The sequence below is a fragment of the Mercenaria mercenaria genome, chromosome 5, assembly GCF_021730395.1.
Source record: "Mercenaria mercenaria strain notata chromosome 5, MADL_Memer_1, whole genome shotgun sequence".
NCBI classification, from domain to species: Eukaryota; Metazoa; Mollusca; class Bivalvia; order Venerida; family Veneridae; genus Mercenaria; species Mercenaria mercenaria.
In genome coordinates this window covers 93992415-94017507 of record NC_069365.1, presented here as the reverse complement: position 1 = coordinate 94017507, position 25093 = coordinate 93992415, and the positions used below count along the sequence as shown (strand labels likewise).

Genomic DNA, 25093 nt, shown 5'->3' with positions numbered 1-25093 from the left:
ATCATATCCATGTGCAGAATAAAATGTAAAATGTAGAGGTTTATATATCCCACCCACCACATTAGTACATTTACTTACACGGAAAATCTTAAGAACTTCCAATCCTTAAAAAATGAACGGAACCCTCATGTTTACAATAAAGAAAAGAAAATGAATGAATAATTGACTGAAAAATCAGAAAACTTTGCATCTAATTTCAGCTGGCCAAACCTATGGTTCGTATTTCATTTCTGGGCGATTTGCATACTGATATTCATATTCTTTGCTAGTGGAGTAGAAATGTTGAAAGTATTGCAAAAACTGATACGACCGCAAAATATTCAAGGAAGTTCCCTATCGGGAACATCAAGAAGGAAGCAGATACAGCTATATAAGTCTTTATTCAAGATGACAGCTATTTCAAATTAATCCGAAATTATTATACATATGAGTTAATGCCACCAAAGTTTTCATATTTTGATGGTTTTAATTCTCTTCTTTGCTAGCTTAGGTCTTTTTAGTAGTCATTATGTACGTAGTAATTAAATCACCCACAATTTAAGTTTATTAAACTACCAACAAAATAGGTTATTTAGTTACACAGACTTTTCAAATTAAGACGGCCACCATTTTCCAAATTTCAAAATACCTGATCAAACATGTACATATGAAAGAAGTATAGCTCTTCAAATGTCAAAGCTGAAATCACCTGAAACTGATTTAAACATGTTAGAGGATTGAACCATTCACAAATTGACCACCTGAAATCGGTTACATGTACAAATATTGATGTGCTACTACTGTTCAAATATTCAGTATTATAAAACAAAAAGGGATTGAAGTTTGTTTATTCGGATAAATCTTATAACGATACTGTCCTGTCATTTTTGAACTGGCCGCCAGAAATAAGTTTTCAAGCATACATATGGATAAGATCTAAGTTATCATTGCTGTAATAGAAGTCATCTGATTTTTTAAAAATAATTTTAGTTGGAAACTAGGTTACCAATATTAGCTACTTCTCTTGTTTTAATCGCGATGGCGCCATTTTCAAAATGTATTCAGTATACAGCAAAAGACGTTACATTGATATAATTTAAATGCTGCTTTTATTTCTTATAAAACTAATCATGTTACTCTCTATTTTCATTCAAAGCATTTTGAATGTAGCTACAATGTTATATTAATTTGTATCAGAATGGCTGCCTGATAGATGTTACATATACAGTTTATCCTAGTAAAAAACGATAATGGAGAATCAAACATATAATGAAATTGTCACTTTCTTTTAAAAGTTAAGTGAAAAAGATCATTGTACAAACAGTTATGTTTTTTTTAAACATTTGAAAGGATTGATAAAGTTTATGTTTAAATGCAAATTGCGTTTTTCTGTCACAATTCAGTAAGTATTTACGGCCTCTTTTTAAAAGATAAAGCCCTATCTGATTACACAAACGGTAATAAGCATATACAGTTCCAAACCTATCAAAGCAGTTGATGATACATATATATTGATGTAATTTTGGTGGAGCTTGAACATTTTATCTGTTTTGTTTAAAATAGAAAATTTCAGATATATCACAAATCCAAATCCCTTCAATATCCTTGAACAATAACCTTTCAATGCGTATGCCCCTGAAATATTACCAAACTATCATGAATACATCTATAGTCATGCATTTGCTTGACATTATGAACAGGTGTACAGAGCTTCACAGCTATAAACTGAGCAAGTCTTGGAATCGTATCAGTTTGTTGTTTGGTCGTATGAGTAATACTAATTGGTATTGTTGTAAGTGATATTTAAAGTAACGTTTGTTTCAATCCATTTTAGCTTGTAGCGTAATGACATTACTACGGAATAAAGCACTTAACTAAAGTGTTTTTACAAATAAGACATCAATGCACCACTTGCGTGTTCCAAACAAATGATGCAGACTCTGTAAGTATGTACATGTACATATGCATTTATGCATGTATGATGAACTTATTCTGATACTGATACGAAAATGTGACTTCTCGCAACATCTCACATAAAATTGTAGAGTATATTTCTTTCATATGGTGTACCTTGGTGTTATAATGTGTCCTCTTGTGTAATTCTGAAACATACGTTACCGAATTTAGATAAAGGCAGTGACTAGACTTAATGTTTTAAACACAGTTTCATACCGATGTAATCTATATGTAACAGTTGAAATACATCATCTTTTGAATGAACTAGTTTGTTTGTATTTCTTGATAGTTTTAAAGTAGAATATTGAATTTTAGTAAGAACTCAGAATTGACAACCACAATATAAACAATGAGTTCATTAAGGAAATGTAATATGATTGCGTACTTCAGTAATTCCGTCCCACAGTATAAGTGATATTTGAAAATCACTATAGTCAAAGAAACAACTATTTTAAGAAACATGTTTTACCAAAAGTGACATTTGTTTCACTACCCATGTTGTACGGAATATGTATGATGTTCTATAAGTTCAAAATGTAAAATGTTTAATTACATCTGGAATTACATCAACAAGTTTGAGCACATAATGCATACCTGACCTTCCAAAAATATCAACCACAAAAGCATCGAAAATGTAAATAAAATCTATCTTGAAACCACAACAGTCCATCGAAACCCACAACCTATCCTAGCTTTAATGTTACTTAATGTTCTGTGTAATCTTGGTAACGTGTGTTTCATAATGCATGTTTCATTTCATCTATGTAATGCTGTAAAACTGACTGAGTAGGTGCTTTGCAATGCCGGTAAACATGTTTTATGCATTCGTCTGGAATATTAATACACGAAATATGAAACTGAAAAGGTGACCGTTAAAACTTAGGTAACGTATATTTGATTCTGAGATATCTCATGTTAAACATTTCTTTTGAGTGAAAGTCAAAATATTCAGACTGCGCACACACTGTAACCAATTCTACTGTTTAATATCAATATGTTTGAAGCAGAAGACATAAAGCTAATCTATGCTATTTTACAGTGATGCTGAAAGAGGTATCATTGTTCCACTGTAGTTTGTCGACATCTTATAATTGAGAATAGTAACAGGGTTAAGTCCAACAAAATTATAATGGCCATGCGTGCATGTTCAATCATGGTTTATTCAAATTAACAGCTTACAAATGCAATTGTTGGAGTGTTTTCAATGTTGCTAATTTTTCAATGTGGAATATTTGAGTGACAGCTGTTATGTATGTTACATTTTAAAGTATCTTTATCAAATAAAGTCAACATTATACAAGTAAGCTTACTTTGACATCTAAAATAGAAGAAGACTATTGGTACCTCAAACCTTTGTGAATGAAACACAAATAGGTTCGACTGACTGAGAAACGGCATGTGATTTATATGTATTACAATTGTATGCACGTTAACTATAACCTAAACTGATTGCAAAGTATCATCTTTTCTCATGAAAATATATAAAAACAATTATTTCATGACGTCTTATTAAAAATACCTTAACTTTGATAATTTTATGAGTTATCAAAACTGGTGAAAATGTAACTCGGGTGGGTGGGGTATTTTAACCCCTAAGTGTTGGTAGAAATCGTCAAAGTTTGGAATAAATTGTTACAGTGAGCCTTTAATTGATTTAGAGCAGTAACATAAGGAAACCCCTAATGTCTGAAAGTCAGTTTTTTTTTAAACAATCTACTAAAAACTCGTGTGTAGCCAATAATATTTTCAAAGAGTGAGAATTCGGCATTTTTCATAAACAAGGTTTACTCAAATGAGTATAATTTTTGTATGACATACGGTAGAAAGCGACATCCGGTCTTAAACAATCCCGGAAGGAATGTATTTATGGCTGAAGTGGACGAACCTTTGCCTAATTTCTGGGTAACGAAATCGGAAAACTAAAGCACTTACAGAAACTAGCCGATAGACACAATGATCAAAAATATAGTTTTGTATTCTCCAGTTCTTATCAATGCAAGTCTCAGTGTTTTATTTCCCGTCCTTTGGGATCATGGATAATATTCAATGTGATTTATTATTGGTTTTATCCGAGAAAATTAAGGGTTGCTTTGGTCCTTTTTCCAGATTTCTCATCTCTAGCTTGTACCTCGATCTCAGTTCCGCTGAATGTTAAAGACACCCAGACCCATCTCTCCAAATCTCCATCGTGATCGGTCAGTTCTACAGTCATTGTACCAACATAGGTACATCCTTCGTCAACAAACTTCGGGTTCTGAAGATCAGACGCATACAGCTTAAATGGTAATTCGGTTTGCCAGGCATGCGCAGCTCTGTATTTACGCTCACTTTGTGCTTCCCCTACTTTAACAATCTGATTCCTTTCAACATGTTTACTGAACACACCGAAACACTGGTCGCCAATATCGGAAGATGTTCGTCGTTCCTCTGGATGTACACCCTCTTTGAAATTAAGGCTTGCTTTCAATCCATAGGTGTTTTTCAGAACTCGCTCTGTAATTGACTTGGGACTGTGTCCAAATATTAGAGCTCCTCTCATTACTGACGTTGTAGCATCGACAGGTATGACAACCTTGATCCCCGGGAAGGCGGACCGAACCGCCTTCTGTAACATTGGGGACTCTGAGAAACCACCGACCATCAAAATTACGTTTATCATCCGAGCTGTCTCATCTCGTAACAGATGTTCTATATGTTGAATGGTTTTGTTAACTGATGTATCAAACAGTGTTTTAAACACACTCGCCTGAAACTTCAGCTTGTCACCTGTCACTGTAAGTATATCTGCATAGTCAGAGCAATCAATATAATCTTCGAATGCTTGACCATGTTTCTTCTCAATCAACTTAACCAAAGAAAGTGGAAATTTCATAACAATTCTAGCATCTTTTTCTGGACGAACAGTTCTTTTCTTAACCTCAAAATCTCTCCATAAATCTAACCAATCTTCAGTTTCGTTTTCTTTAAATTTCTTGTAAATATCTTTCCCAACGATATCTTCGACAAGGTGTTCAAATGCTTTATCAACAAGAATACCACCCCACCCTCCTCCACTTGCAGCCTTGACCTCTTTGACCTTTCTCGAGTCCTCGACTTCGTGGACAGTAATATCAATAGTTCCTCCTAAAATGTTAGGTTCAAAACAAAATACATAATATATCGTAGCACCTCTGCCGACGTTATAAAATAACAGTCTATACACATGAATACAATACGCTGCTGATTTTAATTTACTCATTTTTATTTCAGTTTTCAGCATTTAAGCTTAGGACGAACATATACGATATACCGGTAGCATATTTGAAAGTACATCCTTGTGTCACCTTTCGAAAACAATTTCTAACGAAATATTCCAAAGTCAGTGGAAAAACACATACTTGTAAATAATAGAACTATAGAGCAAACGTCTTTTAAAAACCCACCCGAAGACTCATTGAATATTGCAGAAAGACTAAAAAGAGTTCGTTCTTCAAAATGATTTATATACATGTATTTTCATATCACCAACTTCATATCGTAAATTTGAGATCGGATAAGAGTTAAATTACAGATACCTCCAGCATCTAATATCATGTATCTTGTTTTTGCAGGAAATGCTGCTATCGACACGTCACACTTGTTCACCGTTTTCTCCACGGAAAGGTAACGGCAGAATAAAGATGCGGCCTCTGGCTCTAACGATATGCTCAGTTTGTCCGAGGGAATACCAGCCTAATAAATAAGAAAAACATATCACACTGATATAATCCCTAGGACCTAGTAAAGGAACTACATTTATAAATAAAAATCTAAATATCTTTAAGGTAATATTATGTCTGCATGTTCTAAAGGGTATGAGATTTTAAGTATACTGAAACTATTTCAACATCCTCCCTATTGAGAAGAACACAATTATGGTGTATTTAACATTTTACCTTTTCAGCGGCTTCTCTCATGAATTGTTTGGCAGGATCAGTCCAAATAGCAGGCACTGTAAGTACCCAGTGCACTTATGACTTCTTGATATGTCCTGTTATTCTATCTTTTCCAGTTTCATACATGTCCTTTACCAAGTACTCGATAGCCATCGCGAATACGTCCAGTGCAAGAAGTGATTTTCCCATTTCATCTTTAAGCATGATTCCTCTATGAAGATTCTATTAACGAAGATGCATAAATAATAAAGTACAAACATGTATAATATTTGCATTATATTCTCATATGGCTGTTTGTGAAATTGACCAATGCACATTTTTGAATTTCAGAACAGACTGTGCATATACCTTGTTTTTGCATTAGACCTACATGCAGCCTAAATGTATTGCTAACTTTTATTGAGTACTAAGTTTGTGTTATAGAAAAATATTTTGTTAGCCTGTCTCACAAACGCTTGTAAAAAGTTTAATACTTCTCCTAACGCTTTGTGAAGCGTCATTTTGAATCTTCTGAAGTAGTAGTACTCCTCATATTCACCCTCATCTGTGAGTTCCCTGTATCTATTTTCAGCCTCGTAGCCAAACGCCTCAAGTGTTTTCCCGTCTGGTTTCACTAACACAACGGTCGGAGTCTTTTCGGTTGTCAAAGTTCCTGAACCGGAGTGCCAGTGTTTCACTAATGCCTTTGTTGCGTCGGATTCAAATTCATGCAGAAATGAGCAGGCCCATCCTGAGTAGGTGGTCCCAAAGTCTATTGACGCATCAAGTAGTGGTTTAGATGCCTGAAAAAACAACATTTATTTCTTTGATACATTTCTGTTTGTAATTGATATATACTTATCAAAGCCCATTTGTAATATGTTCAACGTATCATATTGTCGTAGATGTGAATGCTTTTATCAACTAGTACGACATATATACCAATGAAATGTATTATGCACCTAATTGCAATTCAAGCACACAAAAGGAATAAGGCTAATGGTATCATCGATATCAAAGATACTATACTGTATATTAGTATATATTTTATATATATAGCAAAAGCTACAGAACCGAGAGCGATATGTTCGAAGGCTGAGACGAGTAAATTGTAATTTATTTTAAATTCAAATAAATTGATGCCTATTCTATCAATTAATATAACAACTGTCACAGACATAAAGTAATTGAACCCGTGCTTCAGAGACGTAGGAGTTGTATGTGCATGAAATGTGCATGATTTCTCTGGATAATATTGTTGATAAGTTTTGGAGCTACATGGCAGTTTCTTTATCATCGATGGATAAGTGCTATCAATCTTACACTTTCATTCACTATACATGTTGCCAATGCAACTACATAGAAAACACCTTTTTCTTAATGTGAGAGAGTTATGCGTAAACAAGAGTGTGTATCTACATGTAGATTAGGTTCAGAACTGGTGTCTGTCTAAAATTCAAAATTAGGTAAGATGTACAATTAAATTACAACTACAATTACATATTAAGTTTTAGTCATGATTACCTGCCCATCCCACTTTGGGATCGTAATATTACTTGGATAGACGATATGGTTCCAGACTACATCAATGTTAGAATTGATTGAATATATCATGCAGTAATATCAGAATTCCAGATTTGGTTATTACAGAACAGCCTATTTATGCGAACACTGCTAATTTACAAAGAGCGTTCTTGGTCGTTGTCCTGCATTAAAAATATCTACTTCATTTACTCTGCTGGGTGTCACACACACGCACGCACGCACACGCGCACACACCTAAACGGACAGACAAAGATCGCGAGCGAATAAAAGTGTCACTCGAAAATAGCAATTTCTTTGCGAACCAGCTTGTCCTTCTTTGATAACGATGAGATAATTCAAAATACTAGTGACCCTCTCATTTGGGTGAGATAGTTGGTAAGCTTTATTTAATTCGCAGATACTCAATAGACAACATGAGCCACAACTCTCTTGTACGACAACGTAGGTATCTATTGACAGATACTTACCTGGGCTCATTTACCCAATGGTACAGACCTTTAAGTACTGCAAGGAAGCTACCACTACCATTTTTCATGTCTTTGGTATGACGCGGTCAGAGATCGAACATCCGACCTACCGCACCCAATGGCCATTCCAATGTTACTTAAGTTTATAAAACATAAAGATGTCAGAACAATTACGCAACATTTTTCAAAATTGAAGCATCACTATTTTCATTTAAAGTTTTCTTCATTATTAATATTATTCCTATTACTATTATTATTATTATTATTACAACTCACCATTATATAATCACTGAGGGTAGACTTGCACATTAGATTGTGTGTTTACCAACGAAACTATTTAAAACAGAAAAAGGAAGTGAATTGTTCGATTAATTTTACGCAGTTATTTAGATATACATTTCTGAAACAATATTCTATGTAATGATTTAGGTTCACGGCGTTGCACAAGTTCGGAAGCATACCATTATTTTTTGTAATATAAGTCAAGGTTTTTTTTAAATTAAGACATTGAATGTCAGATTTAAGGGTAAGTAGCACTTCGTAATTTTTTAACAACCCGCGTATGATTTTGATTTACCGTAACTGTTTTCTTGGTTGTAAGTGAATCTTCTTAAGGAGGTAGGTTACCTTGTTACAAGGGTAAATTCAAATTAGTTGAACCGCAGCACATTTTTGTATTTCGTGTAATATGAAGTTTTAACTGCTATAATCTCAATTTCGTTTGTCTCTGTCCCTTCAAGTTCAATTTTTATCCAGGTTTGAAGAGCATGACCCTCCAAAGGTATTTCATATTGAAAGAAGAAGGAAAATACGGATATTTAACACTTTTCAGTGTAATTTAGTTTCATTGATATCCGTAGAAGTCTGCATAATTGATAATTTTACTAGTATGCACGTTATCTTTCTAATAAAAGCTTAAAATGTATATGTCGCGGGGCTCGTGTTTCCATGGTAACGCATTTTCTCTCATTTTTAAACAACTATGTATAAAAATAGGGGTTTTCGACGGCTTCAGTGCCATTCTGTTAATGACCAACATGGCATATTTGGGTAATATTATTAGCAAAATACCAAGCACTTTACATGGTACCCTATTTTTCATAAAGTTTAAAGTAACCATGGCAACAGAGATGTTTAAAATAGCTTATATCTTGCTTTTTGTCGTAGTTTCTTATAAAAAATATTGAATAAGATTATCTTTCTAGTTAATGCAGCTATAAAACATATTATTTCTAACGTAAGTTATATTTTCGTGTTATTTGCATTTATTCAAACAAATTTCACAGCTTAGAATACTTACAGCAGTACCCCTCGTCTGGCATTTTTCATGGAAAAGTCGTTCAGCATGCTGCTATTATTCTCATGGATATTGTTGAAATGAAAATAAAAAGCCGAAGCTGTGTTTTTTAAATAGACCAGTGTCAAAGCTTTTGAATTTTACATTTAGATACATAGGTCACGGGCTTCGTTTCCATGGTAACATCAATTCAATTCAAGAAACCACATTTTTCTACCGAAATTTGAACAATTTTAGATGTTAGTAACAAATTATCAACGGAACCTGAAAAATAGGTATTACAAATCAAACTGCTAGATTTTTATTTGAAAATGGCCGTAACAAGTAACTTTTCACCCAACTATATACCAAATAACATTGGTTACCATCATCCATTTTCTTACATTCCGCATAACATTTCAATATAACTACATAAAAGAAGCAAAATATTGATTTTTATTCAGCGCAAAAGACTCATAAAAATATTTCAGCAAATAATGGGTATTTGAAAATAGTTAAAATATAAAAAAATGCACAGAATTACGTACTTTCAAGACAAAAACTATTAATTTTGCGCGGTAACTGACACGTAACGTCATGACGTCAGTGACGTCATTTTAAGGCAACATTGTTTTGACACGTTTCTGCGGCAATTTATTCATTATTTCTGAATTATTAAACCATAAAGCATCAGATCGAAGACAGGTTCATGATTTGTTTTCAGAAGAATGAATATACAAACACATTTAGTTTGTCGTAAACGTCGTCGTAAATCGTCACGTTAGCTTCCGGTTGGACATGCGCACATACAAATATGAAGGTAACCTACCTCCTTAACTGTGACGTCGCAAACATTACCATGCACGTCTGTTTTCGCGCCACGTTAAAAAAGCGATAAAAATCGGTTTATTTTCTCTCATTTGTTTGTTTTTCAATTTACATCACTGAAACTTATATCTTTATATGTATTATATAAAGGTCTACGTCGCTAGACAAATTCGTCACTGTTATTTTCAAAATGATGGAAAAAATGAAGAAAAACAAAATTCTCAATTTTTTAGGGTTTTTCTTTTTGCAAAAATCGCACACTCGTTTAATTAACGAAAAATCGGGTGGAAATTTTTTGCCAAAATTTTATATATTCAAGATTAAATTATTTATGATGAAACTTCAAAATATTTTGAAATTTTACCATCTAGTATTCTTTTAAATCACTGATTTTCGTACCATATCCGACGAAAAAATAGTGACGTCAAAGTGCGCGCTTAAAAACATCGCGGGTAAGGTTTCGTAAGAATATTCTATACTTAAAAAAGAATGTATGCACTTAATATTGCCGTATAAATGTAAGTGTATTTTCTCAATTCTTAATTGTTTTATAATTAAAATATGTTTACAGATCTTGTGCCGTCATGAGACAATCAAGGTCATTTATAAATATACCAATTTCTTCGTTCTTTTTTTACGAAAAGGAAAGTGTTTGAAAATTCTAATAGCTGAAGAATGTTAAAGAAGAATCTCATGATTGCAATGAGGTCACACGAAGTGGTGATATAACAGATTCATTCAAGTGTAGTGGTAAAGACAATGTCTTACAGTAAGATTTTTCCGCAGGAGGTAAATATCTTCTTTCTTTTGACAATACTTGTTTTCATTTAAAATTAGAGCACTTTGCAGTGATAGGTGTTAGTATATAGAGGTTTAGATTTTATACATGTACGTTTACCTCTGCTAGTAAGGGTTTGAGCTTAATTTTGTAGAGCATCAGGGATGTCGCAGTTTTGATTCGTTCAGTTTTAGGTCACGCTTTTTATTACATTGATCTATAAAAGTCAGACGTAGGCGTACATTTGTGATCAGCACATGTTAATACTACGGAAGTATGTTTAGGACATGCATTTATTTTTTTTTAAAGATTAAATTATCTCGTGCGCATGACATCTTATTTCGTGATCACGACATCTTATTTCGTGCACACGACATCTTATCTCGTGCGCTCGACAACTTATCTCGTGTGCACGACATCTTATCTCGAGCGCATAACATCTTATCTCCTGCGCTTGACATCTTATTTCGTGCACACGACATCTTTTCTAGAGCGCACGACGTGCAAGACATATTATCTCTAGTGCACGACATTTTAGCATTTTAAAATTAGCATGGCGCACCGGCCTTCCATAGGCTATATACTACAGTTTATTTTCTTTCTATAACTGAAACCCGCTCCAAAAAGATAGAAATGGAAGTACATGTAATTGCTAAAAATATATTTAAAAAATTAGCAGCTGGCTATGGTTGCTGATTTGTGCCATTTTGTTATTTCGTTCTGTCGCGGCAACACAACGAAAAACATTATTATGGCGCACCGCCGAACGTCGGCCCGACGAATGTCACCCCGCCGAACATCGCCCCGACCAACGTTGCCCCGCCGAACATCACCCCCTCTACCCACTAAAAAAAAAACAAAACAACAACAACAACCAAAAAAACGTCGTCTTTTCTCCTTCCGGAATAACAGGATTGTATTAATTGAATTTGGGATAAGGCTGAACACCACTAAATCCAGCTCTTCTTTATTTCATATAAAATCCACTTACTTCATAACGGTTTTTCGACATTTTCTAGCATATCAGATTTTCAGAGACTTATATTCCCATAAAGAACTAGATCGCTACTTTGCAAAAACAAAAAAGAAAAGGGGGTGTTAACTTTTATATAAGAAAACTACAGTTCGGTAAATACAACCCGCTGAATTTACTACTTTTCGCTTCTTTCAATTTCTCTTTTCGAGACATTAAATTCTTACGCCGCCATTTTTACCGAGCATGCGACAGGAACATGCCGATTTCAATAGAATGCAAAGTGATACATACTGAAACACGGTAGGGTAAAAGTAAGCACGTTGCTGTCGAGAAAATGCACTAGGAAAGGAAAAAAGATTAGTACTATTTATATTTGGACTACTTGTGATAGACCAGCGGAGGCTTACATTCTATTTGGTAGTGATCAGCCATAAAAGGTGGTTAAAGTAATAAATAGTTATGTTACTAGTATATTTGTAAGTCCACAACGAAGTGTTACTACTCTATCCCCACTCTCCTGACCTCCAGCCCCACCCCATCCTTCTATCCATCAGTGAGTCTAACAGTGACACGATGTGTAACTTTTAGATAACAAATTTTTTCATGTCATATAGATACAGGGAAGCATGCCCGTCCGGCTAATTTTTGTCCGGCTAATTTTTGTCCAGATCATAACTTCGCCGTACATTTGGAAAATACTTTATGCTTTACTCAGTGAGATCGGTTCTCGCGAGCAAGCATAGAACCTCTATCTGTGTAAAGTGTAGCGTAATGGCCTCTAAAAGCCATATGGCACCAGTGTTACCAGACTTGTAAAACCTGTGGTAGAACTTTCACACACATATATAAAATTGAAGACACAATAGCTCGTTTCTGAAGTTTATTTAATTTCATGTATTTAAAGAAAGTCTTTTTATACAAGTAATTTTATTGTCTCAGTGTCCATCTTTCAAATAATATTTAGCTACTATAAAATGTTAAGAAACTAATTGTGTATATCCTGAAGTTGTCTTTTATGAAATCCACATAACATATTTGGAAATTAACCTAAGGAGGCATAGTTGTATTTTTGACTTACGTTGGCAGAACCACGGTTGGTGGCTCTGCCGCCTCGCCTCGCCTCCTTGAATGTCTAGTACATAGACCTTTTATATGCACCGGCCAGACTGTTGGTTATCAAATTAAGATGTAGTTTTCCTGATGTTATGTCTTAACCTGCCCAGAGCTACGCTAACTTGTCAGTTTTATATTTCAACAATTTTAAATAGTACAGTAAAATGGTGTAAAAATACTTCAGAAAATGGGAAAAGCATGAAACTTTGTACATAACTACTTTAGGGCAAAATACAAAAAATGAGCATGAGACCCACTCCGAAAAAATCCAATATGGCCGAAAAATCCAAGATGGCCGCCATATATGTATATATTTTCAAAAATACATAATATTATATATAAAATTTCTATTGACACTTACAGTCATCAGTATAATACGCTAAAACCACCTGCCTGAATAAATTCAAACATATTATATTAACAAAAATACCGCTCTTCCAACAAAACTGAAAATAGTTGTCTCCCTTGGATAAAATGTGCTATTAAGCAGAAGAAAAGTCATAATGCATTTATATGCCAGTTGATCAGCGTAATCAAATTTACATTTGCATGTTCCTGTAATATTCTGTTTTTGTCAAATTGTAGCACATTGTGCCATAACAATAGTTTTATAGTTTAATGTCATAAGCATATAACATACAGTCACTAATGTCCTGATCACTCTCAGGCAAAGACCATGAAGATCATACTGCTTCCTGAAAATTTTGACACGGTGGGGATGGGGATCGAACTCGAAAAATGTGCAGTTCTAAAGTTCATACTGCGCGCTTTTAACATCCTTGTCAGGTTCTCACGGCGTCTAACACGTTCACACTAATTTTCTTACCACACGCTTCTTCACGTCCAGTGTGTTCTTACTACATTCTTAGTACGATCAGTCAGATTGCACCTCTCGCTTACCATGCTTTAACCGTATGCTTATCACCTTTTCACTGTTCGTCGGCTACTTATAAATACTACGCCATGCGCCTCTTTTTTTCATTCCTTCTGCAAGTTATATTGTGTCCGCATCTACACTCAACAACCATAAATTGCAATTAACGACGACCCCCCCCACCCCACTCCAACGCCCCAACGAAGAAAAAAGAGCAGTCTTATAGGGAGATTGCGGTGGAATAAGCAAAAGCAGTGTGAAGGATATACGGAGGTCCAAAAGTCCACTACAAGCTGCCAGTGCAGCTGAGTCCATGATTATGTGGCAATTCCTGATGATGTTCGATACCCATTGCTGATTGAAAACGAAGTGATTGGGAATTGGATCCAGTATTCATACTCAATTTTCAGAATCTGAACCAATCATGGTGAGAACCTGCTGCAAACGTGACACAGATGTGTTAAGAACTGAACGAACGTATTAATAACCTAATGCGGTATACTACAACGTGGCATGCATGTAGCATAGTCATAGCACACGATTGTAGATAAGTTGTAGTGAAAACTCCATTTACGTAGCAAGAACGCAATGTTAACCCAGTGACAGCGCAGTGAGCACGCCATGCAGTCTTTCCCGTCCGCACCACGCTTGTACTATGTCCTACTAGGTTTTAGTTACATCATTACTACGTCCTTATTAAGTTCTTCCTGCTTCCTGATTAGACCGCGTCCTCACTACATTTGTTTTGAACATATCCAAAATTCGACCGCGTTCTCTACACTGATGGAGACCATAATTATCATGTTCTTATCAGAGTCTACTGTATTTCTTCTACATTGTACAAGTTCTTACTGTGTCCTACGTTTTTACGACGTAGTGGGAACGTGGCTGAGTGTAACGGGGGTATAAAAAGAGCAGAATCTATCATTTCTACAAAAAAAATGTGCTCTAGTATCTATTTCTGGACATTGTACTGAAATTAAAATTAAATTAAATGTGAGTACTTGAGGGTTTTTCTAATGAGCACAGGTACATTCGAAACACAATTTTAATACCAATTTAAATTACTAGTTTTAAGACGACAAATATTATCTATTTACCATTTGTACTTCCAGTTAAGCAGTCCAATGTAAGAATATCACTGTCTTGTCAAACAAAACTACCCAGTACAGCTCTCGTTTACTGGTGAATCAAGCTTTTAAATGCATTTTCTACATCTTCCTACAAACAAACTGTTTGTATTATATTTCTGGGGTATAAATGGAGGCTTTCGATACTCTTCTTTACAGCAAAACATATCAAGTAGCTTGATCAACCATCTGTTCACATATAGATTAGGGCTATAATGTGCATTCCTGCATCGTCTGCTACACCTCTTGAACATACTAAAAAAGGTTGCCCATTAGGTCGGGCACATATGGGGGTCGGGTGTTCCATCACTTTCCTAAAATTCCAAGTCAAGATAAATAAGGCTGACCAGAGAGATCTTTGATATATTGGAACCTTTCCAATAGTTTTTGCCTCAAGTACCCGAGTCTCGTACCAATAGCTCCTCAAGTGCATTTGCAACCTCGATAAAGGCTGTCGAGGAAGACATAATTTGTCAATCGTGCTGAAATGCTCTGCAATGCCTTATGCAAGTTAACTAAAGTTGTCGACAATCTCGTGCTTGTGTGTACTGACAAGAGTATCTGACATGTACCTTATTTCAGATTTTAGCTCACTGTTCAGAGTAATATATTTCACAGAATAGTTACTAAGTGTTGTCCATGAAAGCAACTTTTATATTTTCAGCCTTACTCTTCTTTGTTACACAGTTAGCAATTTATTACGCAGACATTGTGACTGCTGGTGCATAATAAGGAACATTGTTTCATTTGATCCTACTAGCCCGTCGCTGTAATCTATTCTTGCATTTCGAAGTCCCAAACTGAAAGGGGTAGTTGTCGCACTTGGTGTCATAGAAACTACAATTTTATATAGAAACTAAGTTAATTGACCTTCACATTCTCCATATTACCTACCATCTATAAACAAGGTTTCATAAAGAAGTCTTTAGAATTTGCAATTTTGAAGTTATTGAAGAATCCGCCATTTGCAAATGATAGACGGACATACAGACGGACAAAATGATATACAAAAGGAGAAAATAAGATAACAAGCATGTTTTCAATTTGTCCCTCTGTCTATGTAAAATTTCTCAAGAAACAATCTCTCCTTGTTTTGAAGAAATGCCGGATGACACTTTGTGTCATATTCGTGCACTATTTGTTGCCATAGCAACAACATTTGTTGCCATAGGAACAAATTTAAATGACATTGCATTCTCTGCATTGCCATCTATCCATGTACCACTAATCATGAAAAATTCTGCTGTAGTTTCAAAGTTATTGCAGTATCCCAATCTGCATGGTTGACGTATTGACATGCATACAGGGTTGCCATAAGCCCCATCTGGCTAAATACTGTTAAGGGAATAACAACAATATTTCAATATGCTGCTGTGGAGGGAATTCAAGTGAAATAATATAAATTACATATAGTAAAACAAAATATTCTTTTAAAATATGAAAACTACACAATGATAATATTAAACTAAGTTTTAAAGGTAAGTTTTTTGCCGTTACCATGGAAACATAAAGAAACTATCATCATCTGAATTGTTATTTTTGCATTTGATGCAAATTTAGGATTTATTTTATTATATACATTTATATTTAGTGCATTTTGGGGATGAATGTAAAAATAATGACCTTTCATTAGAATCTTCTAAGGTAAATATTGAGTTTTGGCGGCCATTTTGGAAAATGGCCGCCATATCGGCCATCTTGACAGATATCAAATGGGTCCCATGAAAAAAATGTTTTTAATGCTTTAATAAATAGCTGTGCCAATTTTGGTGCTTTTCCCATTTTCTGAAGTATTTTGGCATTTTCTGTTACGAATTGATCGCACTAAAAAGGTCAGAGTTTCCGGTGAAAGCCTTTAACTAATTTTGAATGAATATATTATACTTTCCAAGACATTGAATAATTCAGTCTTTTTAAAACAATAGCCTAGCCCCCTTTTTTTGAAATTACATTATAAAAGGTAAATGTCACACTTGGCTGAGGGGGTAAGGCAAAGGCTGCGCTCACAAAAAATCATCTCATTGAGACAAGCATATACTATTTTCCCAATGTGCGACAACAAAAATTAAACAGACGGATGTTGTTGTATAACGTCACACCGACACAATTTTGGTCATTTAGCGACTTTTCAGCTTTTGATGATAGAGGAGACCCCATGTACCCGATTGTGCAATATTTAAGGGAAAAGATAAGATGTCATGAGCACGAGATTAAATGTCGCGCGCACGAGATAAGATGTCGAACGCACGAGATAAGATGTCGTGGGCTCGAGATAAAATAAATGCATGTCCTAAACATATTATCGTATTACATGTATACAGTGCTGGTATCCTAAAAATACTAACACACTATCATGTTGCTGTTCGATCTTGTTTATAGACAGGGATTTTTCTATAAAGAATAAAGACATTAAAAATGTGTCAACATTCAAGTTCAAATTATTATTTGCAACTTTTTTTTCCAACAGGAAGAAATGCTTAAATTGGCACATTGTTGTGACCGTGATCAGGGCATACGCGCAATATTATATGAGAAGGTCATAAAAAGTGCTAGAGTAACTAACAAATATAATAAACTCATTGTCATCATATTTTAAGAAAGTATGAAATGAAAATGTACTTTAGAAAGTACCATTTTAGTACAGTGCTTTAGGGTATAGCGGATAGCTAACTAATATTTCACTGTTTTTCCTGCATTCCAATTCAAAGAAATGAAATTTAGTAGTTTACAAAACATTTAGCTTTTAATAGAAATTCATGTGTTTTTTCTCTCCATGTCATTGTTTACATATGTGCTGGTTTAGGGTGTACATGATAGCTTTGGTCATTTTTTCCGTTACTAGGTTAAAATCCACATCTAAACAAACTTCCCAAGATTTGTTTTTAATATAAATCAAAATAATAATTTATTCCCTTTTCAAAAACATTCAGCTTTTTAAATTTCTATCAAAAACTTTTCATTCACTGGCATTTTTTTTACATACACACTGATTTAGTCAGTAGAGGATAGTGTCGATTTTCATTTGCTGACATATGAAAAATAAAACAACAAGCAAACATTTAAAATATATGTCAGAATGTCTATCTGCATGCCAGTAAAAGAACGATATAAAATGTATACAATATTTCAAGTCTAAATACAAAATTTATCAACCTATCCTCTATACCCTAAAATCCGCTATACCCTAAAGCACTGTATACGTTTCAGTATTGTTGTAAGTGCATACGTACTAGTTACATTTAATTTCTAAATTTCATATTTCATATTTCTGTAAACTTCCGATTATATGATAGCTTATTCAATTTCGTTGTACACGCTTAAAATATACTTGTAAAACATATATCTAATAAGTTATACTTGTAGCTATGTGTAGCGAGCAAAATGATGGAATTTATTTGTAAAATTTAAGCAAGTGTTTTTTTAATATATACAGAAGTTTACTGCACGTACGTGTGACAATATCGGATCGCAATCAACGTATATCGAATTTTTAATCAAATGCAAAACACACGTTTCCCAATTACTATGAAAATGAGTTCATGCAGATACTGTGTGTTTTCATTTCAGTTTACAGCCATTTCTAATTCATTCTAAAAACAACAGTTGGCATATACAAGACATTTGTCACGTTTGTTCAGTTATTTATTCCACTTATATAACGATGATTTCAGTAAAAAATATTCTAAATGCTTTTAAAGCTTTATGTCATAATGCAAAAACAAACAAACAGTGAAGACGTAGATGGTAAAAGTGCTTAATTTTTTAATATTCTATCAAACATAAGTTTATCTTGAACATATAAAATCTTAGTAAAAAAATTCGAGCCATTTTTCCAATAATTAGACGAGTGTCCCATTTAAAAAAAAACACTAAAAAAATGAGAATGTCGTTTTTCTTCATTTTTTCCATTATTGACAAATAATGTATAGCAACGTAGACCTTTATATAACACATATAAAGATGTAAGTTTCATTGCTGTAACTTGAAAAACAAACAAATTAGAGAAGATAAACCGAAATTCTATCGCTTTTTAACGTGGCGCCAAAACAGACGTGCATGGTAATGTTTCGGCGCCTCAGCTAAAACGTTTCACGTATAACCAAAAAAGCATTTACGTATTCATGCCGAAGGTAACTTCTACTTTACTATGGTATCAAAATCATATGCGGGTTGTTAAAAAATTACAAAGTGCTATTCCCCCTTAATTAATTTGTCAGGTTTAATGTCACACCGACATAATTATACGTCTTTCCAAGTTTTCATGATGGAGGAAAACCCTAGCGCCCCTACAAAGATTATTTAAGGCACGGACGGTCACCGACCTTCCATAAGCCAGCTGGATGACTTTCTCATATGAAATAATTCTACACCTCAAGCGTGGGTTCGAATTCATAGTGGCAAGGCGCGACCTTAACCACTCGGCCACGGAGGCCCCTTTGTCTTGTAACTTATGATTTTTGTGACCACTGGCATGTGAAAAAGTGTTCTTTTGAAGGTGATTGCCAACGCCGATGGTGATTCATTGGGACTTAAAAAGGACATATTACTATTTATCTACTTTTCAGTCGAGAGATAACTGTAACAGATGCCGATATGTGCCGACATGTGAATCTGGATCAAGTTATTGTTTACCCTTTTCCGTTCAAAAGTATTTACAAAAATGTTATATTATAAGTTTCAAAATAGATCATGATCAATAAAATCCAGTCAATATATTAGTTTTCCAGGACTGTTGTTAATTAAGAAATAAATCATATAATGGGCCCATGTCAGGTGTGTGGATAAACAAATAAAATGGCATAGCAAAGGAATGGAAAAATCAAATTCGTGTTTAAATCAGCGGTCAGAATTCTAAATAATTATGTACAAACGAAAACAGGTGCCACTATACAAAAAAGTAAAATAATATGTTGTTTAAAAGCGAATAAATCCTGTTTATTGTATCTTATTGTGTGTTGTAGTGTGTTTCATTTGAATTCATTGTCGGAATTACGGCAACAATGTGATATGTAAAGTTTGTCGTTTTACATATGTTTTGCTAATCGTGGGTTTATGATACGTTATTTCTAAATGTATAAAATATGAGTGCAGATCTAAATTGAAATTATAAATAGGAGTACAAGATTCGTTGATTTTGCGAATTTATTATTTAAAAATAAATGCAAATATATCCGGTAAGAAATCGTTTTCGAGTTTATATTAAAATCTTGAACTTTTTCACCACAAGTCATATAACAGCGAAAAAAACCTACCATTTTCAAATGCCGCTGTCCATAGAGAATAAAGCTGAAGAGGAAGTAAAATGATCGACCCTTCGTTGAATTTGTTCACAATTAGACTAAACTACAACAATCAAATTACGTTTTTCAAATTATCTATTCGGTTTTGAAGCAGCTACAAATGGCGTATTAATGACAGTATTTTTCAAAAAAATGTCCATTTATACTAGTCTATTTAATCGGTATTGTAGGCCATGTCATTTGTCCGTCTTCGAGAGGGAATAATAAAGTAACCGTAAATAGACATCTTTTTTATGTACTCCACTGAAAAAAAAAATTATTTATCTTTGAAATCTAAATATTTAAAAAACATACTAGATAAAATTTACTCTACTGATCAACCTATGCGTTTCAGTATGGCCATATATGTAAATAGCTAATGAAGAAAAATGCATGATAGTTGTATTTAAATTCAGTAAGTAGGATTTATTTTATGAATCTGATTGTGTGGTACAGAACTTGTATCTTTACAATGTTTCCATTAGCTTAGTAGAATATACATGTGCTGATATCCCATATTGAACACAAGTCTGTAAACCGAGCGTACCCCTTGAACATAATATCATTTACACGGTGTTTATTTTTGCCGTACATTTGTATATATTAATTAGACTAGTTCCATGCACAGGATTTACATTTTGATGTATAACAAGCGTAAGTAAAAAGAGCTGCTGAAGTAGTACAATATTACTTTGCAGTAAAAATAATAACTTACCATTTTATATTATCAAAACCAAAACAGAAAGAGGAAGTTAATTGTTCAGTAATTCGTTCGGTGAATTTTACGCAGTAATTGAAATAAGATTATGTAAACAATATTCTATATATTGATTAAGGTTAACGGCGTTATACAAGTACGGAAACTTACACGTATCTTTTGTTATATAAATCAACGATTTTCCAATTATGACATAAAATGTTAATTTAATTTATTTGTAGGATTTAGCGTCACGCCGTCACAATTATAGATCATATGGCGACTTCCCAGCTTTGAATAGCGGATAAGGACGCCAGGTGTCCCTCTAAACGTTATGTAAATCACGGGCGATCACCTAGGTAGAACCACAGACGGATGGCTTCTTCACCTGAAATATTTCTACACCTCAAGCAAAGGTTCGAACTAATATCGGCATAGCGCAAGTGATTCAAAGTTAGCAACCTTAACCACTCGGCCACGGAGATCCCTTTCTCCTGCGACTTATGATTTGTGTTTAATGACATGTGAAAAACATGTTCTTTTGAAGATGGTGGCCAAAGTGGATAGCGATTTGGAGTTAAAAATGAGAGGTTACTATTTATCTATTTTTAAAGAACAAAGTTAATTGTACACATGCTAGTATGTGCCGACACAAGCACACACTTAATACTTAACGCGTCTGATCAACTTGGATCTGCGGATCTGGATCAAGATCTTGTTCGCCCTTTTCCGTTCAAATGTATCTACAATTAGAAAAAATGTTATACATGTATAATAAGTTTTAACATACATCATGATTTATATCACGATACCAAGTCATATTAGTTTTACGGGATTATTGTTCAATTAAGAAATGAATTGCGGTTGTGGTTATGTAATACAGGTGCGCATTAAAGGCGTGTGGATGCGTTTCCTGTAATCTATATAGTTAATACCGCGCAGATACCTGGAAAGGTAAGATCAGTAAGATTCCATCAGCAAAGGAATTGAAAAAGCAAAAACGTGTATTTAATCAGCGGTCAGAATTCTAATACTTACGTAAAAATAGCAAGAGGACTGGTGACACTATATCAAAAAGTAAAAACCTTAATCAGCATGTATTACTTCTTTTTTATATTAATCAAGCTTAGACATTAAACACAATTTCTTCTGCAAATTTGCTAAGCATCAACAGTAAAAAATTCTACCGAGGACAGCGTCACAAAGTCAGCAGCTAAATGAGTTCGAAAGATGACATCTTTTAAATACAGTTACTTACCAACTTTAGACCACTTTGGTACATTCACTTGCAGATACCAGTTTTATTCAAAAGCTCAGTTCATCTAGAGACGCAACGTTTTTACCCTCGATTTTTTCATATTTTCCGTTATAATTTCCTTGTACATGTACATTTGAATTATACCAAGGGTCCAAATTCACGTTTGAACAAGCACACAGCTACTAGACATTTGCGAATTAAGTCTACGTGGACTGTGAACACCTAAGGCGATTGATTTTTCACGGGGAACGTCTCAACATGATAATTTTAATTTATGTTTGGTAGGAAAACAATCCTATAATGATGGTAAGGTCTGGCTTATTATGTCACCGAACAGGATACGATTTGGATTTGTCTTTCTGTCCGTCTGTTCACAAGAGAAATGTTCTGTTATACATATCGCAAAAAGTATTTGATCTAGCGTCATAACACTTTCCTGAAATGTTCTTTAATATTATAAGTTGTGCATCTGCGTCAAAGTTGAAAAGATGAGCTAGTCTGATCGCAAAGTATCCGTATTCCATCGTCGTCGTCCGACATGAAAAAATCGAAACTGGGTCAGCTGGGATCAAAATGTAGGTCAGTAGGTAAATCATTGTGAAAACTGTGGAAAACGTAATAGCTTGCGTTTCCATTCCTTTGATGTTATTATACGCCCGAGGGGACGTATTTTGTTATACCACAGGTGTTCATCTGGCAGTCTGTCCGTTAACACTTTCTTGTCGACTCCGCTCTGTAACTCGTGAACCCCTTAAAGGATTTTAAACAAACTTGACAAATGTTCTCCATATCAAGACAACGTGCAGAGCGCCTGTATCAGGTGGCTCGCTTTAAGGTCAAGGTCACACTTAGGTGTCAAGGTCATATGACTTTGTTACCTGCTGACCTACATTTTGATCCCAGCTGAACCAGTTTAGATTTTTTTCATGCCGGACGACGACGACTATGGAATACGGATACGTTGCGATCAGACTAGCTCATCTTTTCAACTTTGACGCAGATACGCAACTTATAATATTGAAGAACATTTCAGGAAAGTGTTATGACGCTAGATCAAATACTTTTTTGCGATATGTATAGCAAAACATTTCTTTGGCGAACAGACGGACAGACAGACAAATCCAAATTTTATCCTGTTCGGTTAAATAATAAACCAGACCTTACACTCATTATAGGAATGTTTTCCTACCACACATAAATTAAAATAATCATGCTGAGACGATCCCATTGAAAAATCGATCGTCTTAGGTGTTCACAGTCCACGTAGACTTAATTCGCAAATGTCTAATAAGGTGTAAAACCACCATTTGCATTTACCAATGCAAGGTCTCGTCGGCTTAAATAATATTTACTGTAGACCCAAGTGTTGTGTTTCTAGATGTACTCAGTATATAATATGTTGATATATCCTGAAGTGTTTTGTATGTTGATGTGTGTTTCATTTGAATTCATAGTCAGTATTAGTCTACATTGTCTCATGTAAAATCGGTCGTTTTACATATGTTTTGGCAAATCGTGCGTTGCGTACATCAACTGGTTGATCTGAAACACTTGATTCCGTCTCCAATGTGGTCAAACGTTGAATTTCCAGACTAATAAGTATCATTGTACTAGACAACATAATACGGTAATATATACTAACTTGTAGTTCAATTTCTAGATCGAATAAAACAAAAGTTGTATGCCAATTCTGTTGTTAGATATCCAGATACTTTTATTGTCAGTCTCTATCCTATAGTCTATAATCTTATGGTAATTTAAATGATTCCGCAAAAGTTTATATTAAAAGCCAGAATATGTTTTAAATATAGCTTGAAAAGTGAAAGCATTTTGCATTGATATTCAACTGAAATAATTAAAGCTTCCAAGTTTAAAACAGTAAAGTCTAGAGTTTACATTACATGTAACGATATTTCTGGAATTTCTTGCAGCAATTTGCGCAACTCTGAAATTTTATTTACGGAAAGTTTACTACATCACAGAACATGGAACTGTGTAGAATAATAAGAAAATCGAAAACATGTCCAGAAATCAAATCAACAATTTAGAACATGGCATTCAAAAATAATAAAACTTAATTGCCAAGCAGCTTTGATTTCGACGAATTTTCCTTGCAATTTCTTTCTGTTACACATCACTTAATTACGACAACAGCCAAAATGTGTATTTCCTTGACCGTAAAATTTAAGAAAAATCAACTTTTGTCAAAAATCCAGTTGAGATCAAGACTGCTTTATACGAAAGCGAATCGAGTCAAATGAAAAATATTTATCCAATCTATTATCTCGTATTTACAAGAACAGATTTTATAATAACGAGATAGCCATCTTGTAATTACGAGAAAACACATTGTAATTACTAGATAAACATCTCACGATACCAGAACATATCTCCTTATTACAAGAAAAGGTCGCACAATTATCTCGTAATATCGTGAACAGATCTCGTTATTACGAACAAAATGAACTATGAACATTGGAACGGCTTCAGAAGGATTTGATCTAGAACCTTGAAACTTTATTGCAATATTGACTTGGTTAGTAGATGTTCTCTCGGGGTAAAGGTCAATGCCACAGGGGGCATTAACTTATAAAAAGTTTACCGACCAATAACTTGAGAACCATTTGGCCTTGAACATTCAAACTTCATAGGCAATATTGACCTTTGTCAGTGTTTAACCCTGTTGATCACGGGGCTAATAGACCAAAGCTCAAGGTATCATATGCATGTCGCGGACTTAGAAAATTAATTCCCATCAATACCTGGAGAACCATATGACCGGAATCTTCAGAACTTTATAGAAACATTGATCTTAATTAGTTGGTAAGCCCTATCGATTGCGGGATCAGTAGGTAAAAGGTCAAGGTCAAGGGGACCTGAACATTAAAAATATGTTCCACGCATTAACTTCAGAACCACTTGTCTTAGAACTGGTATACTAAATAGACACATTCATCCTCAAGATAGGAAGTTGAGCTTAAATGAATTAAAAAGCACATGTATCTTTGAACAGATATAAAGCAAGCGGTGTCACATTCCCTGAG

At 34.3% G+C, this 25093-nt stretch overlaps 1 protein-coding gene across 1 annotated transcript; it reads right to left on the bottom strand.

Annotated features, from left to right (window-relative positions):
* Positions 1-810: 810 nt before the first annotated feature.
* LOC128557222 (heat shock 70 kDa protein 12B-like) lies at positions 811-20880 on the bottom strand. The gene is made up of 5 exons (XM_053544357.1): positions 20810-20880; positions 6323-6631; positions 5850-6071; positions 5490-5646; positions 811-5058 (listed from the first exon to the last, which is right to left on the bottom strand). Exons 3-5 carry the CDS (start codon positions 5868-5870, stop codon positions 4001-4003), a joined length of 1236 nt encoding a protein of 411 aa, XP_053400332.1. The 5' UTR covers positions 5871-6071; positions 6323-6631; positions 20810-20880; the 3' UTR covers positions 811-4000.
* Between the last annotated feature and the right edge of the window lie 4213 nt (positions 20881-25093).